Source organism: Toxorhynchites rutilus, chromosome 3 (assembly GCF_029784135.1).
Source record: "Toxorhynchites rutilus septentrionalis strain SRP chromosome 3, ASM2978413v1, whole genome shotgun sequence".
NCBI lineage: Eukaryota > Metazoa > Arthropoda > Insecta > Diptera > Culicidae > Toxorhynchites > Toxorhynchites rutilus.
This window is the reverse complement of record NC_073746.1, coordinates 133,228,406-133,247,022: the sequence shown is the minus strand read 5'-3', so window position 1 is coordinate 133,247,022 and position 18,617 is coordinate 133,228,406. Positions and strand designations below refer to the sequence as shown.

The 18,617-nt window shown below is 36.8% G+C and overlaps 1 protein-coding gene across 6 annotated transcripts in view; it reads left to right on the top strand.

Annotated features, from left to right (window-relative positions):
• Positions 1-18,617, top strand: part of LOC129780633 (uncharacterized) — a 158,041-nt gene that overhangs the window by 97,621 nt on the left and 41,803 nt on the right. For all 6 annotated transcript variants that reach the window (XM_055789119.1, XM_055789121.1, XM_055789115.1 and 3 more), the window contains exons 3-4: positions 17,175-17,322; positions 17,388-17,551. In XM_055789119.1, coding sequence (XP_055645094.1) covers positions 17,175-17,322; positions 17,388-17,551 — 312 coding nt within the window. The remainder of the gene's footprint in view (positions 1-17,174; positions 17,323-17,387; positions 17,552-18,617) is intronic.

Sequence of the window (18,617 nt, the reverse complement as noted above, 5' to 3'; positions counted from 1 at the left end):
TAGAGGAAACTTTCCAGCTCATGTAAATTAAAATTAAATTAGAATTAAACATGAGCTTCAACTATCTACCCACATTTGCTTGGTTTACCTAGCGCCTTTGAAAAGCAATACACCTAGTGATGTCCAGTAATCGTACGATTAATTCGTTAATCTTTACACTAGCGATTGCTACGCGACTAATAATCGAAGCAATTTCGGTTTTGTCCCAATCAAAACATCTAAAACTCTTAAGTAGCTTATCTCCGATGCATCCACACGATTTCCTGACAAAAGATGGAAATATAAGATTACGATACATGCTGACAGTTTGGTTTCACTCAAGTGTCCTTCTCTAACGGGCCATTTGTCGATGTTTTGTATTCTTTTCACTCAATGTCGTGTCATATTCATGATTTGGAATGAGGTAGCGAATCTAATGAGAATATGCAAAAGGTTCGAATGCACTTGAGCAAATGGCAACTTTCAGTAATCAGAACCGGCACCGAATAGCACGATATCTTTTCTTCTCAAATGGCACTAATGTTCCTAGAGGAACCATGGTTTTCTCAGGTTGTCATTTTTATTCGTTTTGATGTTGTTCCCAGTGCCAGTGGCGATATATTCTATATATGAAAAAAGATTTTTCATTTGAAATACATTTTATTATTTAACGTAAACTATCTAAACTGCAATATACTCCGTATCTGAATTGATAATCTGGGAACCTGGAGTTCAAAAATCGTTCTTCGTTCAATAAAAATCGCTTCCCGTTTTCTTTTTTCCGATTGCCAGATGTTCAATCGGTCAAGAATTTGTATTTTCATACCACTGATTTCCACGATAGTTCTTCAACCCATTTCAAGGTGTTTCAGCCCACTTAAGTTATATCTGAAAGTTTAGAAAATTACAGTGAAATTCGTGTAATGTTCAGAAATTTCGTGTCTCTTTCCACGGGGATTTGCAACACATGGCTATAATGGTGCTGGCTGGCTCGGATTAATTGTTACATTCCAGTCGACATCATTTTCGAATAAAAACGAACCAATGATTCTACCGGTTCATGAGGCGCACCAAACAATATTTTTTTTCAAGATGCAATTGTGTTTCAACAATGTCACGAGGATATTCTTCACTATAAGTGCGGTAAAAAGGACGAAGAGCGCGATGAGTTTCACGAATAAATACAATATAACATGTGAACGTGGTCAAAACGGCGCACATATCATAGTGTTACGCATAGTCGACGTAAGAAAAAGTAATGAAAGATTCCTTTTATTAAACTCTTTGTTTACGATTGGTTTGTTCACTCCACCAGTGCATGATGGTCCAGGAGATGCATTTAAGTGGAAATTAGCATTTAGAGCTCGACAGTTATTCTCTAGACAAAAACTGTCTTCGACAAAGTTGTTACATATGATAGAGCGCTCATTTTTTATATTATTAATAAAAGACGGGTGGGTAATGTCGGGGACATAACCGGAGTGACGTAGGACTATACAAAGGGGACAGCTTTTGTTGAATATATAATTTCAAATATATTGTTTTATTTTCTTCTCCTACGTCAATACCTATCTATCTACCTGAAAAATGGATTAGTTTACTGTTTACTCTTTATGAACATGTTGATGATTCTGAAAAGAACCTTTGGTGTTGTATTTTTGTTATCACTCGATATACCCATCTTGTTCGGTTAAACCTTCGTGTTTAACTATTGCGTTTGCCACAAGTTTTCACAGTTGGAAAATTTCTTCACATCCAGCTTGTGACATGTTGTTCAGTAAATTACATTTAATGCGACGTGCCGGAGAAACACTCAGTGTCGCATTGGAGGCGATTTTAACCTGTAATTGAACATTTCCGATGACAGTGGTACAGTGTCGACTTTCAATGTGGGGTCATAATTTGGACCCCGAACACTATTTTTACAAAAATGTCCAACTAAATATGTCGCATTACATGTCCATCCAATTAGCTAAATGTCGAACTAATTGTAAATTACTGTACTTTCAATCTGGAAACAATTTAAGAATTGGTGAAAATTGAATAATCAGGAAAGTCCCCAACTATCATTAAGCTCAGAACAACTGCCAAATTCACATACTCATCAGATACTGGCAAACAAATTATGAAAAAATCAATTTGTGTTTCATTATTATTTTGGATATTATTTTAGATTGCATTGAACTGTATTTCGTAAACTCTTTTTTGAAAGGTTTAATGGCCCTGATAAGCGCCGTGTTTTATGGAATGGTTCCAATTTAGAAAACTTAGTACTCGTGGTTTTGAAAAAAACAATTTCGAACGCCCTCGATGCCGCCTTGTTCTGGTTTTGCCACCAAAGCAGATTGTATAAAGAACAAACTTTTTTCTTCCGCTACCTGCTGTCGTTTTGCGATTGCGTTTGCCACTCGCCACTCGCTGCAACTACCTGTTGTTGTCTTGATCACCGAACCGAATGTGGTCTGTTCTGAATGTGGGTTTTCTTATCGTCGCGAGCAGCTTTGCCACTTCGGCGGCCGAAACTATATAACGGCGGCTAGGTGGACAGGTGCACTGGTACTAACGCACTCGGCCTAGCTACCCTTGCGGGGAACTCCAGACTAACACGGTTCAAGCGGGATTTTGCCTTTCCCTTCACTTTTCCTCCTTTGCCATATCCAACCATGGCTGCTTGTGTTGGTTTGTTGATGTGATGTGATGCGAAACGATGTGGTGTACGGTTTGGATGAGAATGATCGTTACGGAAGGAAGGTAAGGAAGGTATTGTATTATAGAGACTTTAAACTTTTGCAGTTCATTCGTCTCTAGCCTTGAGAAAGGCCCTTTGAAAACTCTACTCTATTCTACTCCAGCGCTACCACCTCCGCCCTCTTGCCTTGAGAAAGGCACTCGATCCCTCGCCGTCCAGCCCGTCCAGCAACGATGTTGTCCAGTCGGTGTCCACACAAAGAATGATCGTTACGGCAGCGGAGCGGGGATTTTTAAGCTGACTGGCTGGCTCGAGAATTACGCATGTGTGAGACTGCGACCAATGTTTCGTTCATTTTTTTCTTTTTCCTTTCCAATCGTGCTTCATTCTATTTCGCTGCTGCTCTGGTTGCCCGTTTTGGTCGGTACGATTTGAGAAGCACAAAATGGACCAATCAAAAATGGGCACATAGTGCATTTTGACAATGCTTGATATTTCACAATTATTCAATTATTTATCTCAAGAAAAATGAAATGTTATTCGTTATGATAGATGCGTAGATATATTTCCTATCAATTGATGCAAAAACCTTTGCGATCTATTGAGAAATGCTCGAGTTATAAGCGTTCCAAATCTTGCATTTTTTCCTGCTTGTTCAGTGCCTAGATTTTCATTTCACCCCCTATATCTTCCGGTTAGACGTAGTCCTACGTCAATAGGGTGACCAAAATTGTCGATGAAATAAAAAATCTAACTTTTTCATCTTCATAGATAGAGGTAAACTCAGTTTGACAATGGTGTATTCCCAGTTATTTGAGACATCTTTGTAGAACAAAGTTTTTTTCTATCTCTTGAAATAACTGATATGGCGCCTTTATTCAAAGTAACGTTGAAAAAACCGTTTTTGCTCTAACTTGTATATTTCAAATTCTATATACAAACTGTCTTAGAAAGACTTTTAGAACTTACTAATACAAACATTTTGCGATGCAGAACTTATTAATATCTCAACTTCACTCGAAGTTATTGATATTTCTTCCCAAAAAATACGCTCTCTTTAATTGTTTGTCATTCCTTCTGGTTTATTAGCGGCATTTGAAAGAGCATATTTCACTTTATATAATATGTGATTTTCAAAATTATGTTATGTTCTTGTGTTTGAGTAAATTAAAATTGAAATCATGAGTTTTTGGATAATAAAACATCAATAACTTTGAGTAGGATTAAGATATTGAGAAGTTCTGCATCGCAAAATAATTGGTATTGATAAGCCCTAAAAGTCGTACGAAGACAATTTTGATGTAGAAATATAAAAGTTAAAGCAAAAAAAAAACGGTCTTTCATGGTCACCCTAATGCAACTTAGAAAAAAGCGCTAAATCGGTTATATTAAAAGATAGAACAAAGATTTGTTCTACAAAATCGTTTAGAATAACTAGGACTACAATATTGTTGAACTATGTTCATCTCTATCCATAAAGATAAGAAAGTTATATTTTTTATTTCATCGAAAATTTTGGTCACCCTATTTTTGATAACATAAAAATGAGCGCTCTATCATATGTAACAACTTTGTTAAAGACAGTTTTTGTATAAAGAACAAATATCTCCCACAAAGTTGTTTTTGGCGCTTTCTATCCAAGTTGCATTAGCGTAACCATGAAAAAACGGTTTTGCTTTTGCTCTAACTTTTATATTTGAAATCCTACATCAAAACTGTCTTCGTACGACTTTTAAAGCTTATCTATACCAATATTTTGCGATGCAGAACATGTCAATATCTTAATCTTACTCAAAGTTATTGATGTTTTTTTACCCACTAACTCATGACTTCAATTTTGATTTACTCATACACAACAAATAACATAGTTTTGAAAACCACATAGAGAGAAATTTGTTCTTTCAAATTTTGCCAACAAACATTTTTTGTGTTTGCCCCAGAAAGAATGACAATCAAATGAAAAGAGCGTGGTTTTTGGGAAGAAATATCAATAACTTCGAGTGAAGTTCTGCATCGCAAAATGTTTGTATTAGTAAGTTCTAAACATCTTCCGAAGACAGTTTGTATGTAGAATTTGAAATATAAAAGTTAGAGCAAAAAAACAGTTTTTGTTCATGGTGACCCTAACGTAACTTAGAAAAAAGGCGCTATATCGGTTATTTCAAGAGATTAGAAAAAAAATGGTTCTACAAAGATGTCTAAAATAACTGGGACTATAACATTGTTGAGTGCACCCGTGGCCGAGTGATTAGCGTCTCACATTATCATGCCGGGTGTTCGGGTTCGATTCCCGTTCTGGTCGGGGGATTTTTCGTCAAAGAAATTTCCTTCGACTTGCACTGTGGTCACGCGTATTCTAGAGCTTGCCCCTCGGATTACATTTAAGGCGTGTTATTTGGCTTATGAAATCTCAACTAAGTATCAATAAATGACGCTAGTTAATACATACGCTGAGACGGCAAAAGTTCCACAGGGAACGTTAACGCCATTCAAGAAGATAACATTGTTGAACAATGTTTACATCTATCTATAAAGATAAGAAAGTTATATTTTTTTATTTCATCGACAATTTTGGTCACCCTATTTTCAATAACATAAAAAGGAGCGCTCTATCATATGTAACAACTTTATCGAAGACAGTTTTTGTCTAGAGAATAACTATCGAGCTATAAATGCTAATTTCCACTTAAATACATCTCCTGGACCATTGTGCAATGGTACAACAAGGAGATGACGGAAGAAGTATAGTGTTTATTCGTTGTTTGGTGCATATCACGATAAAAGATGCCGAAGTGGAAGAAGATATGCTGAAAACTGTCCTCTGTGACCCTGGACGAGATGGCTCCTGCGTTCTGTATGGATAAAATAAAGAAAAAAAATATAGAGAAGAATGAATGGTTTCTCCTCTGCCGTTTTTACTTCAAACTAACAGAACACGGAGCTAAATGTGTCAAAGAGAATTTCAATTGGATTGATAATACAAAAAATGCAGCTCATATCGGACGATCAGTTCTCGAATGATGCCCTAACAAACTTTTATCCAGTATGTCGAAGTATATAATGTACACTTGGTTCAGCCCCGATGCAGGGGATCGGCCCTTGTATTTAGCCATGTATTGTGACATATGACATATTGTGACAGATGGTTTATTTATGATGTAATCCTGCCCTCGCATGAACAATACAACTAGGTCATATGTCGTTTTTGTCAATGCGGTGGAACTTACATTGCAATATTTCCTTCCCTTGTATTGAATTGCGAGCGATTTTTGGGTACACCCAAACTAGCGTTGGCTGAAAACATTTCATCTTCGGCAGAAATAATGCCATTTCGTGTGCTGGAGGGTCAAATGCGCAAATAATGAGCTGTTTTAAATGCTTAAAAAAAATTTTGTATGTATACGAGCAGACATCTCTTTCTGTTTTCTTTTCTCATTTCATTTGGGATTGTGCCAAAAAAAAGTCCATGTGACGTCAATGGGGATCGAACCAAGGCCGGCTGGAATGCAAAGTTATTTCACACGACCACGCTATCCATATAGGTGCCAGTGCTGTTATAAAAATGCGTGATAATATTACACCTCATCATAAAATTAAGTTGGAAAGTGTTTTCTAAGAGGATAAAGAAGAACATGAACGAGAATATATATTTCTCTGTCTTAGCCGTGTATTTGGCAAACTATACGAAAAGCTTTCATATGCCTTCAATTAAATGTGTCTCCTGTTTCGCCCGCTCATATTGGCTCTAGCATATGACATGGTATGTTGTAACAAAGAATGTTTCCAAAAGAATACATTTTGCTATATACCATAACGAAAAATTCTTCAACGTATAGGTTATCTTCACTGACGAAAAAAAGTTCAATTAGAATGGTCCTGATGGTTTCAACGGGTTTCAATGTATGAATGTATCTTTTTCAAATTCTAACTGTTTGTGTTGCAACGAAATAGAATCAGGGTGGTCTTATAGAAGTTGGACAAAGTGTACTACAGGTGAGTTAGATTTTTTTGTATCGCACACGAAAATTACTCACACATATAAAATAGCGTGCAGTGTTGCGTTCAGAAAATATGACAAATTTGTGAATTTTGTTGGCATAAACCCGTTTTACTGTATGTTCTTTTCACAAAATTGAACTCGGAGACAAAGTGAACTACTGACTGACTCAGGTGTTTGTGTATGAGAAGAGTCTGAAAATTTAAGCTGAAACTCGTTTTTTACTGGTTTAATATTGGAAAATGATTTTTTGTTGCGTGTCAACAAACTGTTTCATCTTTTAAGAAATTTATTCGATTTTTCTTTGTGTTTCAGCTTACGCTATTGAACAGTAGTTATTTCGTACGTCATTTTCATGCTAGCAGTGAGTGTCGGGATTTCATGCGTGGATTCTTGACACGAATTAATTCTAAAAAACAGTTCTCTTCATTCGGAAATAATATAGACGAGATAAACAAGTAAATGAATAACATTTTTCCGTAACTTTACATCAGCAATGCAGTCGTGTCTTGTACACCACTCTTTTTTTTCGACCCGGAAATTCCGTACACTTCTTCGAAATTTGTGAAATGTTGCTCAGCCAATTCGTGCACCATCAATTCTGATTCTGATCTGTTGGTGCTGGTTGTGCTATGTTCTCAGTTATTTTCACGCGTTGTTGCACCCCCAATACTCATCAATTTATTTCAGAATTAGTCTGACAATTAGACGAAAAACTGTGTATTAAACCACGACATTGAATTCTAATTTCCCTTTAATATGAAAACAATTTGCTTACAAATCGGCCTCAAACTCCAATTGACGATGTTCACACACAAAAAAGAAGGAGAATGAGGTCAGTGCGGTCGATACAACCTGAATCTTCGCGCCATTCTACTTTTCCAATTTGAGCAGGGCTATGCTCATGAATGCTTTGCACTTTACGGCGGTTTGTTCCAATGACACCGGTCATCGGCACAGTCCAAAGTTTTACGAACCGGTTTTACCTTACCTTCACTCTGTGTGTACCTTTCACGGCGAGTAAGCGTTTATACACTCTATTCCGAAAAGCAAAAACCACCAAAATACAACTGTTTTGCTGGGTCGGGTCGATCCGAGTTGGATAGCCTACACGAAACCAGTCTGTGCATTGAACCCCAAACAAAACATTGAACTTCTTTCATCGCGCTGAATAAATATATGCACGGGCGGTTAAGTTGGTTAAGTTGTAGCGACTTGGGGTTCGGGTTGATGGTGGCTATTAAGATAAAACGCACCCAACCTCCTTCTCCTTCCGACGACGGATGGCGTTTGTTGTGGCGTTATTTGTTATTTACTCAAATTGGTATTGTATCGCCGATCGATCCCAAATGGATGGTCAAATGGTCTGCTTCGGAGTAGGAATGCATCAGAAGTTGATTCTATGTTATAAAATACAACATGAACTCAGTTACGATGTGTTGTCACGTGATGCAGCAATTAAATCGCGTGCTAGGAAGTCTGGGTTGTTTATGACAATGTATGTTATACACTGTCCATAAGTTGTACTTTCTGCGTTGTTGAATGTTGTTGATTGGTAGAAAACATGAAATTTTTCTTTGTGGTAACGCGAGTTAGCGGACACTGCATAACATTGAGAAGGTTTGTGTTCGTATGGCTCGTAATGATGTTCAATTGTTTGGAGTGATTTTGTATCACCGTTAACATTTTTATCAATAAGCTAAGCTAGCCCTAGCAGTCGATAATTCCTACCCAATTGATCATACTACTTTCTAGTACAATAATAATTCATTTCATTGGACTGTAATTGTTATCATCAGCAACGTAAATTTAGCGCCTTAATCAATTTAAGAGCCATTTCGCACATGCATATTCACGAAGTGCTAACCGGGCTCACTTTAAAATCACAAGTCATAATTTATGTTTATTTTCGACGCTGGTTTATTTCTTCAAAGCTTACACACGTAAACAGAGTGCGAAGATTTAGCGATGGTCGTAAACGAACGCTATATTTGGACTCACCAGTGCCGACGATTGCACCTGAATCTTACTATTTTATTAATGACCCAATAAAGTTATGTCATCCACGCATGGCAAACATACGTAATGATTTCAATTTATTCGACGACGGCTTCGCACGGAACGGAGGTTCAAGTGTCGTGATTCCAATTGACTTTATAGCATCGATTCACTGAGGCACACACACACACCTACCGTTGCCGGGTTATTCGAATGATCACCGATGCGTGCTGCTCCCGGCAAGAATGTAGGTGTCATGAACACCGAACAATTTCAATTATTCAACTTCAGGCATGTTGAATGAGCTCATGTTTTATGCATCGGGGCGAACATAACGTGACCTACGGTATCCAGGAATCACGTGTACATGACCGGATGCGCTGGGAAGCAAGACAGACTCCCGTGTACAATTCGTTATGGAATGTTCGATTCAATTCAGATTCAAATTCCGGTTGTTCAACTCAATTAATTCAGCCGAATGATTTAAAAATATCTTTTAACAATCGAAAATATCCCTTGATGTTCTCCGTGTTCTGAATCCTAGGTTGATTCTGGGAGATGACAAAACCGAGAAGAAACAAAATTTTCTACAACAGCTTGAAAGTGAAAATAGATCGTTGAACTGGAATGAACCAGCATATAATTAATTTCATTCAAATTCAAAATTATATATATATTTTGAATTTTTTATTTTATATTTGTGGAAATCACAAAGTTTTTTGTTTATGAGAAAATGTGGATGTAAAAATGAAATAAAACTTGTTTGCCTATGTTGAACAAAACTGACGGATACGTTGCCATCAAGTATTCACGTGTAGCTCATAGTACTTGAACTTGAAAGTAGTTTTGTTCGCTGCAGTATACACCCAGATTTTTTTTACGTGGTTTTTTTGCGTGGTTATTTTTACGAGGTTTTTTTACGCAGATTTTCCAATTAATGCGGTTTTTTTACGCGGATTTTCCAATCAAAGCGGTTTTTTACGTGGTTTTTTTACGAGTTTTTTTACGAGGATTTTCCAATTAATGCGTTTTTTTACGCGGATTTTCCAATCAAAGCGGTTTTTTTACGCGAATTTTTCAATTAACGCGATTTTTTTACGCGATACCCGCGTAAAAAAAGACCAGTGCAATGTCACATCTCCCCCTCAGCTCACATTTCTCTCTTATGTTTCCTCAGAGCATATTACGGTAATTAGTGCTTGTAATGGAACTTATGAAAAAAAATAGTGCTGCACCTTATCACGATTCGTGGATTTTAGGTGTTAGATAACGGGTAGCTCAGCGGGCTGTACAACGGGGCGGGGTTTTTACGGGCTACGATTCGTGAATGGATTTCCCTGTCTACTTAGCTCTGGACGGTCCAACAGTGGTACTGCACGTGGCTCGGCAGTAGAGTGTACACATCACAAAGGAATCTTCTAGCAACAGCAGATGTCCTCATTCGTGAGGAAAATTCGTGATTGCAGGAAAAAACTACGCGTTTTCGGAAGCGAGTAACAATCAACTTTTTACTTACGTTCGACGTAAGGATAGTCCCATTTGATATGTATCATTAGGTGACATGGTTTTTTACGCGGATTTTCCAATTAACGCGGTTTTTTTTTGGGCGGATTTTCCAATTAACGCGGTTTTTTGCGAGGTGCGTATCCCCCGCGTAAAAAAAACCTGGGTGTAGCATAAACATATTTTAGAGTTTGATAGACAATTTTTCTCATCGCTTTCCATTCTACGTTTCCATGTTTCATACCAAACCAAACTTTTGGGCATTACGGGCGACTAATTGTTCAAATGTTAGGCTGCAGTCTACCAACGTTGACTGTACCAAAAAGTCATTAGAAAATGAATGTAGTACTAGACGATGAAACAAAGTTTTAACTCTCCAGTACTCGCGCACAAGATCATAACTCATATACTCGCGCATGGTGTCACAGACTGTGTGTGCCTCTGTAATTTTACTATTATGTATTTTTAGACATAATTTGTATTTATTTATAGCAAAAAAGATACAGTGATTTACCTCTAAAGGGACATACCGAGGCACCACTTAGTGTCGCATTAGAGGCGATTGTGACCTGTAATTGGACATAGCAACAAACACAACACATAGTGGAAAATAAGTTAAAACAGTAAAATAATTGAAAATCTAACAAATAACCACTTAAAAGTGTGCAAAAAACATAATCTAGTAAACTGGTTAGGAAATGGTTTAAATACTTATCGTGTTGTAGAAACTTGCCCAAAGGATGTTTACAAATACGTCCAACTAGAGGATAATATCTAAAAATACAATTATTCATTTCATCAATCAATATCGTTGATTTTTAAATTGCCATTCATGAACATCCAAAGCATTTATTTCCCATAGAAATCAACCAAGATGATTATTATGTTATACATATGCTATACAAATTTTCGTATTTTGTAAATAAATAGAATCGTATCGAATCGAGTTCTTTCTCGAGCATCTGCGAATTGCATATTTTGAAACGTTACCGAAATGTTTCTTAAAGCGAAACATCAGGAATGCAACACTCAAACCAAACAGCTCGAAAAATTGTGCCGACAGCTTTCACCCGATTGTAACTATGACAGCAAAATAGAGCTAACGAGCAATATTCTCTTCAGCTAGAAATACATAATAGGACCCAATATTCAATTTTAAAATTTAATTTTTTTTTCATCACTGTTGTTCTTTTCATGATTATATTTCTTAAAAAAAATCGGCACAATTAATTCACATAACCTAAAATTCACTTTGAAAATTAAAACTAGCTGACCCGGCAAACGTTGTTCTGCCATATAATGTATTTCTAGAGAATATTTTGGTTGGTAAAAATAACGAATATACTTCTAGAGAGTTTGAATGTTATCATTCAGATCTGTCAAATTGATCTAAATGATGATATTCACAGAGAAAAATACATATGCGTATCTTATTTTCGAATTTTCCCTTTTTCTTTTAAATATCCTTCTTATATATAAAGATATGCATAGTCAATTTTTTCTAATTTTTCCAATCAACTCAAATATTTTCCAAAGTACTCTATCATTCTAATTTGGATAAAGATAAACTCACAAAATATATGGACAACGTAGATCTGATCAGCCGTTCTCCCGTGATGATGAGTTATACGTACGTGGGAAAAACTCTCTTTTATATATAAAGATAACAATACTTCTTAAAAATTCGCATTCGCGGCCTTCAAAGGCGAAGTTTTCTTCAAAAATTTTTCAATTGGTCATTTAACAAATGATAAGCCTGGAGAAAACATTGTTTACATTGTTCCTAGTGACAATTTTTTGGTTTACTGCGAGTTATGGTCGAACATCTGGATTTGTTAATATTGCATAATTAACAATTTCAAAGAAAATATTAAAACAGAAACATTAATGAAGAAATATTTATTCTTACAACTAATACGTTCTATTGAGGTTGGCATAAACACCTTATAATATAATCACGGCAAAAGGTGGAGGGATATTTGGTCGGTGTTAAGTCAGAGCGGACCAAGTCGCAAAATTAAAAATATCAAGTTATTGATTGCATTAGGTTAAACATTGTGTAAGCTACATTCCACATTTATCAGATTTAGAAAATCACGCGTACAGCAGGAATAACTAACTGAAATTGTTTTGAACGCTCAATGGAAACCCTTTATAGCATCAAACTTCAAACTCGTTTTTCTCGAAATCATAAAAATGTCACATGGTCCGGTCTGACTTAACACCGACCATTTAATCCAATGCGTTTGGAGATGACACTACCCTAGACCAGCAGGCGGGCGCCTAGGAATGCCTCCGCGGGCGACCGGTAGACTATGGACTACCGTTTGGCCGTCCCTGTTTTATACAAACAGTTGAAAGTGATTGAAATAATCTTTCTTTATATTCTACCGATGATGTTTCATGATACAGAGTGACTGATTTGAAGTATTATCAATTTTGTGTTGCATCTATCTTTACATTTATTAATGACCCAGCTGAAAATTGTCATAATCATCATGCGATGTTACTTGTACAAGACTATTTTTTAGAGTTTTTTGTTGTTGAATTATTTCGTAAGAGAATCATAAACATGGCTCAATGTTCCGGATCCAAATTTCTGTTTCTAGATATTTTTTTAATTTGTATTAGGATTCCAGATCAAATCATAGTTCAACAAACCAATTATTATCATACAGCTTCAAATGTGACACCAAGCGGATAACATTTGGAACAATCTTCGATTTAATATCATATAGTTTAACTAACAAATTTCCTCAGCAGATACCATCATTACTAAGTAATAGTTTACTATATGCGACAATAACACTGGCTTAGTGTATCCTATGGCTTACCTTCCCTACTAACACATTTCGCAAATTCCCGAGATATTTATGAGAGGTCGTAGAGTTCTCTGCATCTCTTTTAAGCGAATATCAAACTAACATTCCTTCCCATTCCTTAGCAATTGCAAGGACGTGGCCAGGACAATCCTTAACTGTTGGAGTAAGCACGCTTTCATCTAAGAGATACTACTAATCGTCAGCAACGGATGGAGGCGAGCTTTTAACGTAAAAGTTCTGAACATATTGTGCAACTTGCTCAATGCTAATGCTAATGCTAATCCTAACTCGAGAACTAATCAAACAGTTGGAACCAGATGGAATGTGAGGGTTTTACAGCAATTCGGAAAATTGAATTCCCACATGTTCTACAATTACATCGTGATAAGCGTTGTTAGTCCATTTGATGTGTGATGTCTATATGAATAAAAATGGATCGCCAAATGAGCTGTCTTTATTCTATTATATTTTTATATCATGGAATACAAAACGGAGAAAAAGTTATTTGCAAATGATTGAAGAATCTTGAACGAGAATTGTGAATATTACAAGTTTTGGTAGAAGTAATAGAAAACTTATAGTAAAAGAAAATTGTAAAGGGTCAATTAAAATGTTGAACGTTCGTTTATTAAGAAAACGTTAATGTTTGAAAGTATTCATAATTAAAAAATATATTCTGGGCGTAACGAAGTTTGCCGGGTCAGCTAGTTTACTATAAAAACTATGAATGGGTTATACCTATGATATAAACGCAAGGTTGACGTTGGACTGCCGTTGGGTTAGTAATCATTTGTGTTTCTTCGATTAGCAAAAATTGTACCTCGGATGTTCCTTATTGGGTACGATATCGACGCTGCGCAGAGCTATCTTTTGTATGTATTGATTAAATTATTGATTAAACTAGTGAATGAATGAAACAATTTACGAATTCAATTGCAAACAAATCCCAATTTAGGTAAATTCATGCATTATGGTAGTAGTTATCGCAGCAAATAGTTATCAACATTTTGCCTAGTCATCAAACGGTATGCGTAGAAGTTCAGTGTGCTGGCGACATGAAGTGATATCTTCCAATGCATTCTTGAATGACCGAGCCAATGTGTTGCATTTGTACCCGCTTTTGAAGACCGTGTTAGCAAAATGAATTTCGGAGTGTAAAAATGCATGGGTGTATAAAAGTACTGCCGAGTACAAAAGTACCCTCTGCTTGCATCTATTTCACAATGCCGATTTCCCCAGGCTCCATGGTTTTGAAGTCTGTGTCCTAAAACATTCCAATTAGCAATCCGCGTTGCGTTGCGCAATCATAACTGAGTGGATTACCGAGCGACACTCGCTTATATACCGATTGGAGGGATTTCAATAGCCTGTTTTGAAAACACTTTTAGTGCTATTGACACAAGTTTTTGGATCAAAAAGTAGCAAGCATATAACGTGTAGACATTTTATGTTTCAATGAAAGACGTAGCCCTTCGTCAAAATAAGACAAATATTTATAAAATATTTTTTTAAATATATCGAGAATTGCAGCATTTAGAAGAAGATTGATAAAAAGCTTTTTTTGTTTCAAATCACATCAGGATTCATAATTTGTGACTAGCAATGATTGTTAACATACAAAATTGAAAGTTTCGAAAATTCATATAAAATCAATGTTGCACAAAGTTCGTCAAAAATAGTTTTAACATCTTGTATTTGTTTTTTTAATTCTTTACATTATCTTATCTCGATTTTTCATTCGAAACATGCTACGAAAAGTTGATTTACACGATAATATACCCTATGCAAAATATTAGCTCATTCGGGCTTCAGGTACTGGTGTCATAAACGTTAAAATTTGAGTTTTTTTGAAAAACGAAAAATCGCCGAAAATAGAGGTTTTCAAAAAAAATTTATGCCAAATGTCTTAAAATTGCATTACTCGTCGAGATTTACAGTTATCTAGATTTTTTTTTTGGCAAAAAAATGTTTTTGGCGCTTGGTTGTTTTTTCGCCTGATAAATCGATTTTTGACAATTTTTTTTTATATAGCTGTGAATCTCGACGTGTCATGCAATTTTAATACATTTGGTACCAGTTTTTTAAACCCTAATTTTCGGTGATTTTTCGGTTTTCAAAAAACTCAAATTTTAACGATTGTGACACCAGTGAACGAAGCCCGAATGAGCTAATATTTTGCAAGTTCCGAGATAACAAGCAATCGAGATAACTGTTTTTATTGGCACCCAAAACCATACTTTTCGTTTCGTACTCCGAAAAAAAATTGCAGAAGTCCCAGAATGCCGATTTTTGATAAAAAAAATTTCGAGATGACACTAGATCTCGACGTTTTTAATGCAATTTTAAGACATTTGGCATGAAACAAAATTTTTCGAAAACCCCGATTTCCTTGGGTGATTTTTCGGTTTTCAAAAAAGTCAAACTTTGACCGCTTTGCGCCACTTTCTTTTAAGTCCGATTGAGCTGAAATTCGGCATAGGGTGTTTATTCGAGGTGGCGATCATTTTATGTAGGGTAACTTTTTGAAATTTTAGAGTCGATTTTTTCCCATACATTCCTTGGCACCCTAAGGTAGATTTGGCGTAGCAAGCTTTATATCAGGTGTGGTACCAAGTCTTGTGGAACCACTTTCCGTAGTGTAGGATGCACTAAACTGGTGGTATGAGTTCTGAACGTGGCGACGAAATGTAACTTTGAGTATTGAATTTGGTATGATATCTATGACCCGCCTTCTCTCCCATTATCTGAAATTTTGTTCTTAATTCATTAGTATCTCGTGAATTTACCCAACAAACACACAGTACTTGCTTTCACTGATGTGTATATTTTTATTGTCTACAGCTATAGAGCTAATTCATGAAATTGAAGATTATGGAATCCAATATTTAAAAAATCAGTTCGATCATATCGTAATCGACTTTGTGATTGAAAATCGCATTGTCCATTGAGGTCCACAAGAAAGATAACAGGAAAACAAATTACCTTTCAGAATTTATGGTTGCACGGGTCCGACTCTAGGAATATTACTACATTCACGACAGCGAGGGTACAAAGCAGGAATAAATTTTCACCCGTCAGATTAAGCTTCACAATTATGAACCCCGCTAAAAAGAACACTGACAAAAGTGTCTTGGTTGCAACGCTTGACGAAACATACGCGCGATTAGCGCCAAATCCAATTTAATGCATTGAGAAAAACGTGAGACCGCTGTCAAATAAATTTGATTCGAAATTCCGGCGCGGCAACACCCACACACATAGGAGCGCAACGAAAGTGATAACTACGAGTATCTACAACGAATAATAAACAGGAATGGTAGAATTAATCATGTTGGACGTTTATCTAAAATCCGGAAATCGATCGCCCTTTTGCTTCCAGCATACTAATGTCCACTCTGGGGATTGCTGCTCACGTTGAAATGATAATAATGCCTAATTTCCGTGTTTCTGTGTTCGTTGTTATCTAACGACAAATCGCGGTCGCAATTTTTTGTTCAGCATTCGAAAAGAAGATCCATGAAAAAATTGGTGAACGTAACGCACTGATTGTGTGTTAACTTCAATTGGTGGGTTGGAATTTGCTTCTTCGCGATTCGCATAACATTGAGTGAGCGTTTGAATGAAGAAGACGGTTTGCAAGAGAGTGTTGCTCTGGTTTCGTGAAATTGGGTTGAATCTTAGTTCTCAGTGAGATTGCCTTCTTAAAAAGCGGCCCATAAAACATCCTTCTGAAGCGGGGAGGGATGTTCTTTGCGGAGAAATCGCTGTCGCATTCCAAGCATCAAATCAAAGCTACCATTGTCGATCGCCGCAAATATGTATATGCACTACATAATTTACAAGCCGCTCAATGGTGCGCGGCAGCTTGGAGTGCACTCGTCGTCCGTATTGCGTAGCTCTGCTGCCTTCAGTCCGTAGGTGAGAGCTTTTGCACAACTCGTTCGATGCGGACAAGTCATGCGACTTGTTGCGGAAAAGGTACAACCAGGTTCGATGGTTTCTAATAACACGTGCTTTTCCGTAAAAGTGCATCCATCGTTACCGCTGCTGCTATTTAGCTTTCACTTTTCAGTTTCTTGCCAATTGAAGTACTCGTCTTGGCAACTAATTATTGAACCTGAAGAAGATTAGCTCTCGTCTAATGCAACTTTCGTTTTTCCTGTTCGCGCGCGCTTTTCCTTTCCAGGGAGGAGGTGAAAAATCACACCGTCAAATGGGGCCAGAAGTTCGAGTTTCCCTGCAAGATGACATCGAATGCATCCACCGGCGTGTTGGATCCCTGCACAGTACGGGTATCGGTGCGGAAGGAGATAAAAGGTGGAAGGAGTTATCAGGTAATGACTTCATGTCACTTAGAGAAAAACATTTCTTAATAAATCGTTCCATTTTCTCATTACAGAAACTGGGTTTCATCGATTTGAATTTGGCCGAATTCGCGGGATCCGGTCTAACATCTAGGAAATGCCTACTGGAGGGTTATGATACCCGGCATCGACAGGATAACTCCATGCTGAATGTGTCGATACGAATGCACATGATTCAGGGTGACATTCTATTTAAAGTGTAAGTTGTTGTTAGATCATTTGTACAGCTTAAATTCTCTGGGTTTCACAACAAAGCACTAATATTGATAGTAACCGTTTACGGTACCATGACCTCCATCACTCCCCTTCAGTGCGAACTAGTTACGTTAAGCCATCGACGGGCACTCAACCGTGGCATAATAGTTTCGGTCAGTTCGATTAACAATGAAACTAGAAACCGTCCTTTTCGCCTTTTCTCCATAATTGGCAAACATTGCTCCTTCTAATAATGAATTTGAATAATTTCTACTTTTGAGTGAATATGACTTCCGATTTGGTTTGGTGTAAACAACACACTCGCTTGTTTGGAATACGAAAGAGTTATTCATACAACGTGTGCTCTATCTTCAGTAACACCTTTCCTCTACCCTGACGATATCATTGCCTTTTGTGGTAGTCTAATTATGAAATCGAATGTTGATGATTTTACAATAAATAAATCGCGCTCCCTCAAGAGCTTTCAGCTTAGAGAAGACATGGAGCATCTATATCTGATAAATATGACGGGTGAATAATCATTTTGACGTTGGACTACGTCTAACCGGAATATATGGGGGGTAAATTGAAAACCTAAACACAGAACATGCAGGACAAAATGAAAGATATCGATTGCTTATAATTGGAACATTTTTTAATAGATCGGAAAATTGTTTGCATCAATTTATTTTTCAACGCAATTAAAAAAAATGTTATTTTCCCTGAGATAAGCAATTGTATAACTGTATAATGTCAAGCACTATCTAAAAGCCCTAACTGCCCCGTTTTGATTGACCCAATTTACGGTTTCCCCAACACAGCCATCAAAACCAAGGTGCCTATGAAAATTGGCATTGCAAATGTCCGAAATAGATTAAATTCATTGAAGGCAATTTCTGACAACCTAGCTTCCGGACATAAGAACTCTGTTTTAGAGCTAGTGAATACTTGGATAATTTCAAAAAATTCTATATGGAGTAAGCATCTTCAACCGAGGTGACGAAAACCCGCAAAAAACGATCGAACCGGTATACGAGTTTTGTTCAAAAAGTATCGCGACTTTCCAGTTT